Source organism: Rana temporaria, chromosome 5 (assembly GCF_905171775.1).
Source record: "Rana temporaria chromosome 5, aRanTem1.1, whole genome shotgun sequence".
Lineage (NCBI taxonomy): Eukaryota > Metazoa > Chordata > Amphibia > Anura > Ranidae > Rana > Rana temporaria.
In genome coordinates, this window is record NC_053493.1 from 166,527,378 (window position 1) to 166,542,894 (window position 15,517).

The 15,517-nt window shown below is 44.8% G+C and overlaps 1 protein-coding gene across 1 annotated transcript in view; it reads left to right on the forward strand.

Moving 5' to 3' along the window:
- The window catches only part of ADCY1 (adenylate cyclase 1), a 536,332-nt gene that overhangs the window by 112,089 nt on the left and 408,726 nt on the right, over positions 1 to 15,517 (forward strand). The window contains exon 2 of the mRNA XM_040353333.1: positions 5,017 to 5,166. Within this exon, the coding sequence (XP_040209267.1) occupies positions 5,017 to 5,166 (150 nt within the window). The remainder of the gene's footprint in view (positions 1 to 5,016; positions 5,167 to 15,517) is intronic.

A 15,517-nucleotide genomic window follows, 5' to 3' on the forward strand; every position in this document is an offset into this window, starting at 1 on the left:
TCGGTATTGGTGCAAACCTAGGTTTAACCCATCAAAAATGCATAGGTTCGCACTATTGTCAGCGTTAGATTTTTTTAAGTGTGAACTTAGCTTATATTCTTTTGGAAAGAGACTCGGTATCCCTTCCTCAGGATCGTTTTTTCCACCGAATGGCTTACTACATCCACAAAAGAAAAGCAGGGCAGGCTACAAATCTTGTTTACCACTTCAGGTCCGGAGCGTGTGTCATGTGCCCTGGAGCTTCTTCATTACCCTGATAGTCTAATCAAGTACTGATTGGCATAACCCAAGCCACTTCAGCTCTCTTCTAACGTCTCCAACAATTAGAACACACCGCTATTATTTCTTTTCATAATCGATTAATCGGCCAATCTTTTTTTCGATTAATCGGATAAAATAATAAAAAAATGTAATATGGAATTTTTTCGTTTATTTAACAGTAATAATGAAAAAACATGTTACACTCAAACAGCAGATTAAAAAACGTTTAACATTAACATTACACAACTTTTCAGCAGTACTATTCCTCCCGGGAACACCAATGCTGGGGCACTATTCCTCCCGGGAACACCAATGCTGGGGCACTATTCCTCCTGGGAACACCAATGCTGGGGCACTATTCCTCCCGGGAACACCAATGCTGGGGCATTATTCCTCCCGGAATAGCAATGATGGGGCACTATTCCCCTCCCCCTCCCAGGAAAACCAATGGGGCACTATTCCCCCCTCCCCCACCCAGGAACACCAATGGGGCACTATTCCCTTCCCATCCCACCCAGGAACACCAATGGGGCACTACCCCCCCCCCCCAGGAACACAAATGGGGCACCATCCCCCCCCAAGAAAACCAATGATGGGGCACTACTATTCCACCCACCCCACGGAACACCAATGATGGGAGTTAGAAGGATGGGGAATTGTTATAAGAAGGCATGTACTCATTGTACTGTTACTGTGTGAGTGTGCAACTGTAAACTGGACTGTGAAAGGTAGAAAAACCTACCTTTCACAGACAGTGCAGCTCGGCTCTCCTCACGGCTGCTTCTAGCCTCTGTTCCCTCGAGGCAGCAGCGGGCGGGGCTGAGATCAGTGGGGAGCTGACGTCAGAGGAGAGCCAAGGAGAGGCGTGTACATGCGGCGCGGACGTGCCTCGTAATACGGCGGCGCCTTGTACACATACGAGGCACGTCAGCGCTGCATGTCCTGTGTAATACGGCGGCGCCTGTTATCACAGGACTGGAGGATTTTTTTGAATGGGCGGAAGGGCGGGCAGGCGGACGGACAGACGGAAGGTGCAGACCAACTAATCGATAATGAAAATCGTTGACAACGATTTTCATTATCGATTACTATCGATAATATCGATTAATCGTTTCAGCCCTACATGATAGACAAGCCTTTCTCTGCCTTTTTAAAATGGAGGAACCCTTGAAATAACTTTCCTGTCTCAGGAAACACCTGCTAATAATTACTATATATACAGCTCTCTGTACATTAGTGTGATAGGGAAGAATGCTCCTTATATTGTTGGCCAGTGCCAAGATTGTCCCTTACAGTGGGGATCGAAAGTTTGGGCACCCCAGGTAAAAATGTATATTAATGTGCATAACGAAGCCAAGGAAAGATAGAAAAATATCCAAAAGGCATCAAATTACAGATTAGACATTATTCCTTACAAAAGTCTTCCAGTTCTTTGAGATTTCTGGAAAAAATTGTCAGATGGCGCAAGATTAGGCAGACTACAGACAACAGTGGCCAATGAATATAAAAAGGATGATTCTTAATAAGGAAATGGTATAAATAATTAATAATATATGAATGGTGATAGTCCTTATTTCTGAAAAAATATCAATAAAGTTCGTAAATAAAGTCCATAAGCTCTTAGCGGCAGCAATCCCAAAAGCAGAAGCACGCTCTGAAAAATGTACACAAAGAAAAGACAAAGATGCGCCAATCTAAGTGCAGTATGAGAAGGGATTTTAATAAAATTGAAGAAACACACAGCCAAATGGCTACTCACAATTGATATGAGATTACAGGCATTTCAGATAAGTTAGGTCCGTTGTCACTGGTGTCCGACGTGTCCAGGTCCTCAGTGAGGTCTGCAAAAGCGGGGAAGCTGTAGGTGGAGCGATATGGTGCCAAAACAACCATAGGAAAGGACAGCGAACTGTGCAGAACGCCGTACAGGACGGCGTGCATCTCAAGGTGGACCCCCTGCGCTAATACTCTGCAATACCCCCTGCAATACCCCCTGCGCTAATACTCTGCATTACCCTCTGTGCTAATACTCTGCAATACCCCCTGCGCTAATACTCTGCAATACCCCCTGCGCCAGTACTTTGCAATACCCCCTGCTCCAGTACTTTGCAATACGCCCTGCGCCAGTACTCTGCAATACCCCCTTTGCTAATACTCTGCAATACCCCCTGTGCTAATACTCTGCAATACCCCCTGCGCCAGTACTCTGCAATACCCCCTGCGCCCGTACTCTGCAATACCCCCTGCGTTAGTACTCTGCAATACCCCCTGCGTTAGTACTCTGCAATACTCCCACACAATACTCTGCAATACCCCCGCACAATACTCTGCAATACCCGGAAAAAAAATGCGTTTTAACCACTTCCTGCCCGCCGGCCGTCATATGATGTCCTTGACTTTGTGCAGGGATATCTGAATGATGCCTGCAGCTACAGGCATCATTCAGATATCCTCTTTTTCAGTCTGCGATTCTCTACACCATAAGAACAATCATGTCGGCTGTTTCGCCTCTTGATTGTTCTTACGGGAGGCGAAAGGGGACGTCCCCCCTCCCTTCTCCCTCCGGTGCTTCTTCCGACTCACCGCTACGATCAAAGCCAGGATCGTTTTTTTTTTCTGGCTTCCCAGCCTAGAGGTGAGATGTGGGGTCTTATTGACCCCATATCTCACTGTAAAGAGGACCTGTCCTGCTATATTCCTATTACAAGGGATGTTTACATTCCTTGTAATAGGAATAAAGGTGATCAAAACATTTATTTTTGGGGAAAAACATGTCAAACTAAAATAAATAAAGTAAAATGAACAATAAAAAAATAAAAATAATTTAAAGCGCACCTGTTCCCGTGTGCTCGTATACAGAAGCGACCGCACTCGTAAGTCCCGCCCACATATGAAAACGGTGTTCAAACCACACATGTGAGGTATCGCTGCGAACGTTAGAGCGAGAGCAATAATTTTGGCCCTAGACCTCTTCTCCAATTAAAAAGATGTAACAAGTAAAAATATTTAAACCGTCACCTATGGGGATTTTTAAGTAGCGAAGTTTGGCGCCAAGTGACACTCTGAATATTGTGGCAGGTGACAGTGGCAAGTGAATTTGGTGGCAAGTGACACACTGAATTTGGTGGCAAGTGACACACTGAATCTGGTGACAGGGGACGGTGGCAAGTGACACACTGTAAAGTAGAAATATTGTACTTCCATTCTTGAGAGTTGGTGCGTAAATTGGGGCAACCTTGTAGGGGCCCATAGCATTACTTTGCCCAGGGGCCCATGAGGCTATTAAGATGGCCCTGCCTCTGTATGTGGCCACGCTATGTAAAAGTCTCACACATGTGGTATCGCCATACTCGGGAGGAATAGCAGAATGTGTTTTGGGGTGTAATTTGTGGTATGCATATGCTGTGTGTGAGAAATAATCTGCTAATATGAACATTTTGTGAAAAAAAAAAAATCTTGATTTTGCAAAGAATTGTGGGAAAAAATGACAACTTCAAAAAACTCACCATGCCTCTTTCGAAATACCTTGGAATGTCTTCTTTCCAAAAAGGGGTCATTTGGGGGGTATTTGTACTTTTCTGGCATGTTAGGGTCTCAAGAAACGAGAGAGGATGTCAGTACTTCAGGTGTGATCAAATTGATCAATTTTCAGTAGCTTGTAGACCCTATACCTTTCACCCAGACTAAATAATAACCAATTATTATTTTTTTTACCAAAGATATGTAGCAGTATACATGTTAGGCCAAATTTATGAAGAAAAATTACTTTTTTGCAAAATTGTATAATAGAAATGAAGAAAAATTATTATTTTTTTTTACAACATTTTCGTTTTTTTTTCATTTATAGCGAAAAAAATAAAAACCGCAGAGGTGATCAAATACCACCAAAAGAAAGCTCTATTTGTGGAAAAAAAGGACAAAAATGTAATTTGATTACAGTGTTGTATGACCGAGTTATTGTCATTCAAAATGTGAGAGCACCGAAAGCTGAAAATTGGTCTGGTCATTAAGGGGGTTTACGTGCCTGGTGGTCAAGTGGTTAAAGGGTCAATAAAGGAAAAAACTAATTTTCTTTAAAATAACAAACATGATCCACGTCTTCTGGGGTCCCTCGGTGGCTGTCTCTGGTCCTCCCCGCAAGAACGAATCACATTCATGCGAGAGAGCTCGCATGGTGATGAGTCCTTGCGGGCGCACTCCCGTGATACAGCGAGCGGCTGAGAGTCAGCTCTACGCGGCGCCTGCGCACTGACTATGACACATGCCACACACTCCTGATGCTAGTGCTACTCTGCAAGGGGCAGAGGTGATTTTAGCAATAAAGTACACGTCTTAGCAGGGCGTGTTAAAAAAAATGAAGGGCGGGTTTTGCACTGTTGATGGTCGGGTTTTGCAATGTGCCCCTCTAAGACATGTACTTTATTGCTAAAATCACCCCGGCCCCCGTTTAGGAGATATTCATTTTACCTACAGGTAAGCCTTATTATAGGCTTTCCTGTAGGTAAAATCACAAAGCGGAGGATACAACCACTTTAATTATCAGTGTAAGAACAGCTTGATAGTTTCATGGGTCACGATCTTGGGTGGGACCATATAGGGGGCTATCTAACTGCACCCTCATGGTTTATTTGTCTTGTTGTTTATTGTCTGTAGTAATTTTAAAGTGTGTAGTTAGCAAAATGTCCTGGTTACAAAATATAACAACATATCTTGTAATACCCATGACTAATAATAGCTTTTTTTTTTCTTTTACAGCTTGTGGCCAATGCTATTCTTTTTGTCAGTGTGAATTTGTCTGGGGTCTTCGTGCGGATTCTGACAGAAAGGGCCCAGAGAAAAGCATTTCTTCAGGCCAGAAACTGCATTGAGGACAGACTCAGGCTAGAGGACGAAAATGAAAAACAGGTCAATTAAACATTTCTGTCAGCTTGTGTAGTATTACACATTAGTGTTGAAGTTTTTTTATGGTTTGTTTCACTTATACAGTAATTATATTTGTGCGCGTGTGTTTGATAAATGTATATTTATTAATGTACTGTATTTAAAAGATTAAGTACACAAGTGAAATTGTTATGTATATACGATATACTGTATATGTAAGGGTTTAGACCCTTGCAGCAGAATTAAAGCAAACAGCAAATGTTTTAATTGTGTGTGTGTGACATTTCAATGAGCTTAGCCCATCTTCATCAAGACACAATAAAATATTTGCTGTTTCTTTTAATTTTTAGGCTGCATTAACACCTGAGTGTAGCATCTGTGAGCGTTTCTCTGGCGTTTTTATGTGCGACTTTGTGTGCGTTTTCTGAGATTTGCCGTTTTTTTTTATTAGCCAATAGAGAAATCTATCATCTGTTGCATCAGATTTTTTAGCTTTTCCCTTAGGCCCCTTTCACACTGAGGCGTTTTTCAGGCGTTATAGCGCTAAAAATAGCGCTGCTATACCGCCTGAAAAACTCCTGCTCAGCCTTCTCAATGTGAAAGCCCGAGGGCTTTCACACTGAGGCGATGTGCTGGCAGGAGAGAAAAAAATCTCCTGCAAGCAGCATCTTTGGAGCGGTGAGAGGAGTGGTGTGTATTCTGCTCCTTCACCGCTCCTTCCCATTTAAAACAATGGGAAACCCCCCGCAATGCGCCTCTGCATAGCAATTCCGACTGTATGACTGTTCCCCTTTAAATCCGGACCAGATCCATGGGCCTGGTATGCTCTTGGAGGGGAAACCCATGCCGTTTTTTTTGTTAAAATTTGGCGTGTAGTTCCCTCTCAGGATTCATATTAAACACAGTGCCTGGTATTGGCAGGGATCCAAGTCGGATCCCCGTTCATTGAAAGTCGGACATATGTCGGACTTCAAGTCGCAGGGCAAAGTCGGATCCAAAGTAGTACTAGTGTCGTGTCACACCAGTGTGAACCCGGCCTCAGGCTGGGTTCACACTATACTACACGACAGTAGTACGACTTTCACCCTACTTTGCTCTGCAACATCGATCCTACATTGGTCCTACATCCATCTGACTTTCACGAACAGGATACTATTTTGATCCGACTTTGTGATAGTCTGACTTGTTCTTTGACCAATCAAAACAATCCTAGAGTGAGATAAATTCCTTTTACTGCTGCTGTAATCACAATGTCGGATGTCAAAAGTCGGATGGTAAGGACAAGGATCCTACTTTGATCCGACTTCAATGATATTCAATGGACTGAAGTAGGATCAAAGTCGGACCAAAGAAGTACAGGGAGCATTTTCAAAGTCAGACCGACATGAGTCAGACCAGTTAAGACAGGTCTCATAGGGAAACATTGATTTTCACACGTCATGCGATATGAGCTCCCAATGTCGGAGCGTTTGTCGGACCAGTGTGAACCCAGCCTAACTTGTTCAATAACGTTTTCGCAAAAAATAAACTAGAAACTAATTGATTTCTATGCAGAGCTGCACCAGATTGTGCACACTTTTCTTGAGAAAATGTTGCCTTATTATGTAGTCATAAGTCTGGGCATTAATGTAATCTCTGCTATCATTGTTCTAGGGTAAGCTTTGTAACACTACTTCCGTAGCACAGTGTATACGAACAGCTTTAAGAAAATAATAAATGGGTATGGTTGCAATCTGTGGAATGTTTGTGCTTATATAAACCATAGATCTGTTGTTAGGCTTCCATGTGTGATGAAGGTGTTTGTTTGGCTAGATCTCTAGGCTCCCTGCAGGAGTTTAACTAGAACCTCAGGAGACCATTATGGAAGATTCAAATTCAGTGTGTCTGCATAGAGATCTATCCAAGAACAATAAAATGTTGCCAATATTTTAGGATCCTCATAAAGTAACTAACAAGTATAACTTGTAGCAGACAATGTAAACTTTTATCTTGTATCTTTTTACCATTGTGTGTATGTTTTTCATGTGCCAACATTTGCCTCCTGGTGTAGCTATGCAGATAGTGATTTTCCCAGAGTTGCTTTTTGCATATCCATGGATATCAGCCCCAGCATCCTGGTGTTATAATATCCTTGCAATCTATTCCTTTGACACAAAAAAATGTAAAAGCACTTTAAGATTACATTTAGGCAGGGCTCAAGTCCTGCGGGAACGCATGGGAACGGAGTTCCTGCACTTTTTTTACAGCAGGAACGCAGTTCCCTTTGCAGGACTAGATCAACCGAGCCACCCGAGCCAATCCTTCACTGAGCGGCGATGCCCAGCTTGACTCACTGTCAGGGGCAGGCGAACCTTAGTCATTTTTTATGTTACTGGCCGCTTCCTGTATATGGATTCATTGGGTAGTGTGCGGGTATTCCGCCACTTCCTCAATGCCACAATGTTCCCAGGAGACATTGCTGAGGTCTGCCGCGAGTTATCGCAGGATTTAGAAAGAACTTGCTTAAAAAAAACAAAAAAAACACGCGGTTTAGTAATTATGCATATGAGCGTATAATTTTTTTTTTTTTGGTGGGGGAGTGGATCTTGGGTGGGAGTTCCCACACTTTTTTCCCCAGGACTTGACCCCTGCATTTAGGGATGTAAAGTGTAGAGAGCCACACACTGCTTATCGCCTGTGTTCACCTGCAAGCGCTCTACCTGTGTAATAACCTGCATTCCATTGGAGAACTGGAAGAGAAGGGCAAGGTCAGTGCAATGAAGAACCAGAGATGATTATAGGGAGCAAAATACAAAAAGAAATGGCAAAAGTCCTTTTTATTTACATTTGGATGTACACAGATAAAGGCACAAAGATTTCAGCTTTTCATCTAGCGGCTTTTGGTAAAGCATGAACTGAGCAAAACACACTCTAAAATAAAAAATAAATAGCTTTGCAGCCAAGTAATAAAAAAACAGGCACAGCCTGTTTGCCTTTTCTGTAAGCAATTTAGCATATGCACAGGCACTGGGATCAGTACTGAGATGCTGATGCAAAATGCCACATACAGTTTTTAAAAATTGGAATTGACATTCAAAAATCTTAGTAAGGAGTATTGCAGCATTCTCTCTACCTCCCTTCTAATGTGTAGCTTCTGCTATTTGTAGCAGCAGTCTTTGCTCTTTCCCACCCTTCTGCGCAGTATAACATATGAAATCGTAACCAACTTCAGCATGCTTAGATTTTTATAATGGGGGAGGGTCCATGCACCTGATCCTGCTGATTTGTCGATGGCATATGGTGGGAAATCAATTTTCTGGGTCAGAGGAGATTCTAAGTATGATGGGGAGGCCTGCCAGTGTCACAAAAATTATACACATGGTTTACATAAACAGCCATGATATGTAGGTTTTTTTTTCCAGGTACCAATACGTGCCTAAAGGCAAATCCAGCTCTGTTGACATCACTGAGTCACTCTATGAGATTGTAGCTCAGGAACCCCCCTCCCCCCAAAAAAACATTTATAGCTAGATTCAGGTACCTATGCCTAACTTTGCGGCGGCGTAGCTTAAGGCATTTAGGCTACGCCGCTGTAAGTTAGCTAGGCAAGTACATGATTCACAATGTACTTACCTGCTAAGTTACGGCGGCGTAGCCTAAATCGGCGGGCGTAAGGGCGCCTATTTCAAATGTGTGTTAGGGGGGCGTGTTGTATGCTAATTGTGCTTGACCTTACGTTTTTCACGTTCTGTTCTTCTGCGCATGCGCCGGGCGCCTACATTTCCCAGTGTGCATTGCGGCTAAGTACGCCGCACGGGCCTATTGATTTTGACGTGGACGTAAACAACGTAAATCCCGATTCACGGACGACTTACGCAAACGACGTAAAAAATTCGAATTTCGACGCGGGAACGGCGGCCATACTTGACATTACTATTCCAATAGGGCCTAGCTCTAACTTTACGCGGCCTATCTCTTACGTAAACGGCGTAAAAGTACTGCGTCGGCCGGGCGTACGTTCGTGAATCGGCGTATCTCCTCATTTACATATTCTACGCCGACCGCAATGGAAGCGCCACCTAGCGGCCATCCAAAATATTGCAATCTAAGATAGGACGGCACAAGCCGTCGTATCTTAGATATGTTTAAGCGTATCTCTGTTTGAGCATACGCTTAAACATAAGTCGGCGTAGATTCTGAGTTAGGTCGGGTTATCTACTGATAAGCCGGCCTAACTCTTATTGAATCTACCAATATATTACTACATTTATCACACTGTATTCATGCAGCATTATGGGAATTCTAAAGAGTGCACTGCCATAGCAGTTTGCCTGTTTTTAATGCATTCTCTAGCTGAAACTTTGAATTGCGCTCAGCAGGAGAGAGGGAATAAATAATTTCTCTGACTCATTGAGTTATTTGTATGCATTTCAGTTTGAGCTCCTGAGCTTTGTAAACATCCGTTTTTTTTTAGAAGCAAACTTGTGAAAAAAGACTAGAGCTCCACCTAATGGACTGAAAATAAAATAAGAAACATTTGCAGGCATAAGGGGCCAGATCCACAAAAGAGATACGCCGACTTAACTCGATTTTTCTAAATTTACACGGCGTGTATCTTTGCGCCCGATCATCAAAACGAGAAGCGCCTGAAATTCCGGCTTTTCCGTCCTACCTAAAATAATTACACCGGCGCATTCTCGGGCGCAAATTACGCTAGGCACGCCGCTTTTTTTGATAGGCAAAGATGCAAATGAGGGAGATAGGGCGATCCACAGAATTAAGTGTGTGCGCCATAGATTACGCCCTGTGCGCACCTGTTAGTTTCCCGGTGGGAATTTACACTTTATAAAAGCAGCCCTAATTTTACACATGCCGTCTGAATGTCTGCTGAAGCAACACCATTGAGGAAGAGCTCAGCACACACACACTTTCAGGACTACAATCTGTCTGCCAAAATGCCAGGACCATCAATGATCCTAGCTGCATTAGTGTCTATAGAGGCGCAAAGAAGGAGGAGGGCACAGAGGAGGAGGAGGAGGGCACAGGAGAGGGTATACCGCCCACGCCAAGATCTGTTTGGCATGCCTGCTTCTGAAGTATTCCGCAACTTCAGATTTAACCGTGAGGCCATCCTGGAATTAACAACAATACTTCAGGATGATCTTACCAGCCCAACACAACGCTCCCATGCACTGCAGCCACTCATCAAAGTACTGGCAACTCTGCATTTTCTTGCCACTGGCTCTTTCCAACGCACAAGTGGAGGCGTGGCTGGGATGGCAAAATCCTCCATCAGCAGGTGTGTGCACCAAGTGGTCCCTGCAATCCTGCGGCGCATGGGAAATCAATTTCAAAAACCCACCCAGGAGGACCAGCGTTTGAAGACCATGACAGACTTCTAACACATTGCCAGATTCCCACGCACCATCGGGGCCATTGATTGTACCCATGTGGCACTACAACCCCCCCATGATACTGAGCACATGTTCCGGAATCGTAAAGGCTGGCATTCCATAAATGTGCAGGTGATCGTAGATGCCCATGGCCTCATCTGGCACGTCTGTGCTAAATTTCCGGGATCCTGCCATGACAGCTATATTTTCAGGCAAACACAGATCTCCAGAGATTTGGACCAGAACATGTATGGAGACAGCTGGCTGATTGGTGAGTGACATGTGTGTCAGGTATGTCCCCCCCATGATGCTGACATCACAAGGGGCACATGCATGACTAATATCCTCCTGTCTTTTCCCTTACAGGTGACTCTGGATATGCCTTGGGACCTCACATGATGACCCCATTCAGGAACCCCCAAACCCCAGGAGAGCAACGCTACAACCAGGCGCACATACGTACCCGGGGAGTGGTTGAACGTACATTTGGGCTTATGAAGTCCCGCTTCAGATGCCTGGATAAGTCTGGGGGTACACTGCTGTATTCCCCAGACTTTGTGTGCCAAATAATTGGGGCATGTTGTATACTCCACAACTTTGCCCTGAGAAGGGGACTGCATATTGACTTATGTGATGACCTGACCCCCGACCCAGGCAATACCCCCCCAACCAACTCTACCCGGTCTGCTGAGGGCACAGCAGCCAGGAGACGCCTTGCAGAAGGCATTTTTTCCCAGTAAACGTACATGATTAATGTCACAATAAGAATGTATCTTTTCCCTGTAAATGCACATCAATAAAGTCACAATGATAATGCATGAATGCACACCACTGTGGTTCCTAGCACAGACACATCACATGCACATCGAATTGGATTAGATCCAAGTCCCCCCCCCTTTGGGACTTGGGAGCAGTAACGCCACGCCACGGCTCCAATTATGTCACTGTGCATTCATACACCATTCAGGAACCTGGGATTGCACTTCTCCCTGGTCCTGGGGATCCCTACTCCACCAAAACTGAGGGTGACACCCTTAATTTATCAGGAATGCCACCCCCCACATTCACACATCATTCACACACATAAATCAAATCATAAGTACAGAAGACCAAATTAAATAATAAAAAAAAAAAAATGCATAAACAAAAAAACAAAAGTATCCCAGCTAATTAATTAGCGGTGGCGATTGCTACGCCTTGGCTGGGCAGGGGCATGGGCAGGGGCACGGCCACGGGCACGGGCACGGCCACGGCCACGCCGTCGCGGAGGATGTCCATTGGGGGGGGGTGAGCTGGGGAAGGAGGAGCCTCCTGGGGGGGGTGAGCTGGGGAAGGAGGAGCCTCCTGGGGGGGGTGAGCTGGGGAAGGAGGAGCCGCCCCTGCTGGCCTGCCCTCCATGGCCCCTGCAATTCGAGTGAGACAGGCAGTGAGGGCAGCCGCATTGGCCTGGCCAGACCTAGTATTGTCCTGCACAGCCTGGGTCAGGGCACTCAGCTCATGGGCCACGCGTGTTGTGGCGGTCTGTATGTCGTTCAAACATGTAATGACCGCCGTTGAGTTGGTGGCCACATCACCGAGTGCCTCCATCATTTCACCCTGGCTGTGCTCCATCTGCGTAATTTTTTCAAGTATTTTCCCAAGAGTGCGGGTCTGCCGGGCATTGTCCTTCACCACACTGGCCGACAGACGCTCGCCCACAGCCACGGTCTCCTGGGTTGGCCCCCTGGCTGCCGCTGAGTCTTGCGGGCCTGGAGGAGGGGAGAGAGTGACCCTTGTGACTGGAGGCCTGTTGGGGGAGAAGTGGGAGGGGCTAACCCTGATGGTGGCCTGACTGGTGCCAGCCTCAGGGGTAGCCTCAGGGGAAGACTCAAAGGTCATCATATCAGTGGCCAGGAGGACTTCCCGGCCAATCTGCATATTTTCGTCCTCCTCCCCCTCATCATCCTCCTCCCACTCATCCTCCTCCCCCTCAACCTCCTCCCCCTCAACCTCCTCATGAGTGGAGGTTTGGCCAATCCCCTCCCCTGGGGAATCCTGCCCTTCTTGGGACTCATCATCAGCCTGTCTTGGGGGTGGTGCAGCAGCCTGGCCCGATGGGCCTGCAACCTCCTGGCCTGCAACCTCCTGGCTTGCAACCTCCTGGCCATCTGTGGAGGACACAAAACAATCACATGTTTGAGGAACCACACACTTGGCACATCTTCCCTTCCCCCACCCACAGATGCTAATCAACAGAGATTCAAAAAAAAAACGTACCTGTCCTCCTCGGAACATCTGACGTATAGCCAGGCAGGCCCACCACCTGCTGTGGGTGGAAACACTGGGCCACTGCCCATTCCTCCTCCGTCAGTCTGACTGGGCAGGGTCCCCCTCCTCCAGTGCCCCTGGTATGGGCGTCGATCCTTGCCATCTTATTCCGGACGACGCTCCTCAGATCATTTATTTTTTTCTGTATGCCAGCGGGGGTCCTGGTCTCCCCCCCCCCGCCGCATTGATCTGGTCCGTGATTTTTTTAATAAGCTGCCTCCTCCTGGCCGGGGTGGTGTTCTGGCTCTCAGGGCCATGCAGAAATCGCCCATATTTCACAATGCCCCGAGCAAGAATTTGCTTCTCTCCCAGGGTGAAATTAAGCTTCCTGCGTTTGGGGGGCATCACATACACCACCCAGCAACAACAAACACACCCGACAAACAATCTAGAATACACACCCAAAAACCAGACAAAAATATACACCACAAAAAACGAAAACAAATATAAACACACAAGGACACAGCTAATATAAATTCAAAAACAAACAAACACGCACAAACAAAAAAACAAAAAACAAACACCAAAAAACAATCAGCAAAAACACTAACAAACTAATTAAATAAAGACACTTCGCAAAAACAAACAACAACTAGACTCTCCAACTCCTCAAACACTTTTCTCACAAACACAACTTACCAACACACAAACAAACAGAGCAGAAGCAAATTGCTCATGGAAGGGAAACAATGGGATATACTTTTGCAAGAGAAGTGTGTGTGTGTGGGGCTTTTTAGACACAGGGCGATCCTCAAACTAAGTACACTTGGCCTTTTACCTATCTCACTGATTGCGCCGAGATCAGTTCTGCACATGCCCAGTGAGGTCCCGATTCGTGCGCGCATGCGCAGTACGGCCGGCGCCTCATTTGCATGGGGTCACGGCTCATTACAATGAAGCACGCCCACTTCCTTCCCACTTGCGAAAACCCCGCCTTACGCCTCTGAATTTAAGTTACGCTGGCGCAAATTTAGACGCAAATGCGCTGTGGATACGGCACTTACGACACCAACTTAGGGCAACGTAACTTAAATGACATAAGTTAGGACAAACTAAATGTGCACCGCTGGCTGAGGATCTGGCCCATTATGCTGAAGTGTGCTAAATGGTTTTTAGGTGGTTTTTGGGTGTCCTAAGTAGGGTCCATGATGGAGAGTGCTAATTTAATAGTGTGTGTGGCATGGTGTCCTTAGTATATTTATCAAGTGGGCTGTGGTGAGATGAATGTACCATGATACTTGCTGTAAAATGTTGACTGTGTTATGGTTCAAGCTGAACATATCGGTGAGACTGTTAGATTGCTAATGCTGTTTTCATCTTTCAATCTTTAAAAGTGAAAGATGAGCAGACTTCAGGGAGCAATTCCCGACAGTGAACAGAGATGTGGCAGTTTTTTCTGAATTGTTCATTGTCTATCCTTTTGTGTACAACATATTTAAGCAAAGGCTAAGGCATGGCCTTCCAGACACACATTTGGGAATGTTAGCTGTCACGCGGCATATGAAACATCATCACACCATCCTTTGGGGGAATAACAGTTGCTAAGAAAAAGACTAGTTCTTTCTCCATCATTATCAGTCTGGTTCCCAGTAAGAAAATCAAACTACATGAAAGCAATCTTCTTTTGGTTCTGCTGCCCACAATATGCATTTCTTATTTGGCCAAGAACTCTCAACCATTCTCAGTATGTAAGAAGCACAGGTATACTGTGGTACACAAAAAAAGGTAATGGTACATAGTGACTCATCTGTTACAGGATGCACAGTTAACATCACCCCACACCGAAAAAAGGAGTATTTCTTCAATCCATCTCTACAATCATGGGTGATACATTATGGAATTTATGGAAAGAAAAGAGACATATGTTCCCAGTTTACCACTTGTTCACCAAACACACACATAGATAAATTGCTGCTTTGTATTATACTCCCTGGCGGTATGATTATTTCAGAAAAAAGGTGCTGAAAGCGGTACCATTATTTGCAAGGAAATTTGTCATTTAATACTGTAGGCCTGTAATTCTTAGGAATAACTCACTTAAATCTGACCAAACAAGAGTCTAGTAGGCATCCCGGGTATGACATTTTTTTAAAAACAAAATTATAAATTATAATATAATAAATAAATAATTATAAATAATTATAACAAATAATAATATAATTATAATAAAAATTATTCAATTATGTAATCAACTCAAAATCACTGAAATTTGCTCAGTTGCAGAATTGTCGCTGTCATTACTTTTATTTTTTTATGACGAATTTCCCCACAAATCGCTATCGCACAATTCTGCAAGTGATTATAATTTATTATCGCTGTTTTCTAGCTGATCTAAAACCATGTTTGACATAAAGGGACACTTTTGGTTGCTATGGACAATCTACAGTTTGCAGGCAGAAAGAAAAGTTTTTATTATATAAAAGAACATGTAGGACACTGGGCAGACCACTAGGGACAAGGGGGGTGTGTATTTTTTACATACAGTACTGTAATCTATAAGATTACAGTATACTGTATGTAATGTGTTTGTTTACGTTTTTGAATTTGGCGCCGTTCTCCGCTCCCGTGCGTCGTAACATCGCAGGGAACGGAGATTGGCGGCACAGGAGGACGCTGTGTGAATCGAGCAAGGTCCCGCTCGCTCACACAGCGCGGTGGCATCGCTGGATCCAGGGACAAGGTAAGTAAACACTCCC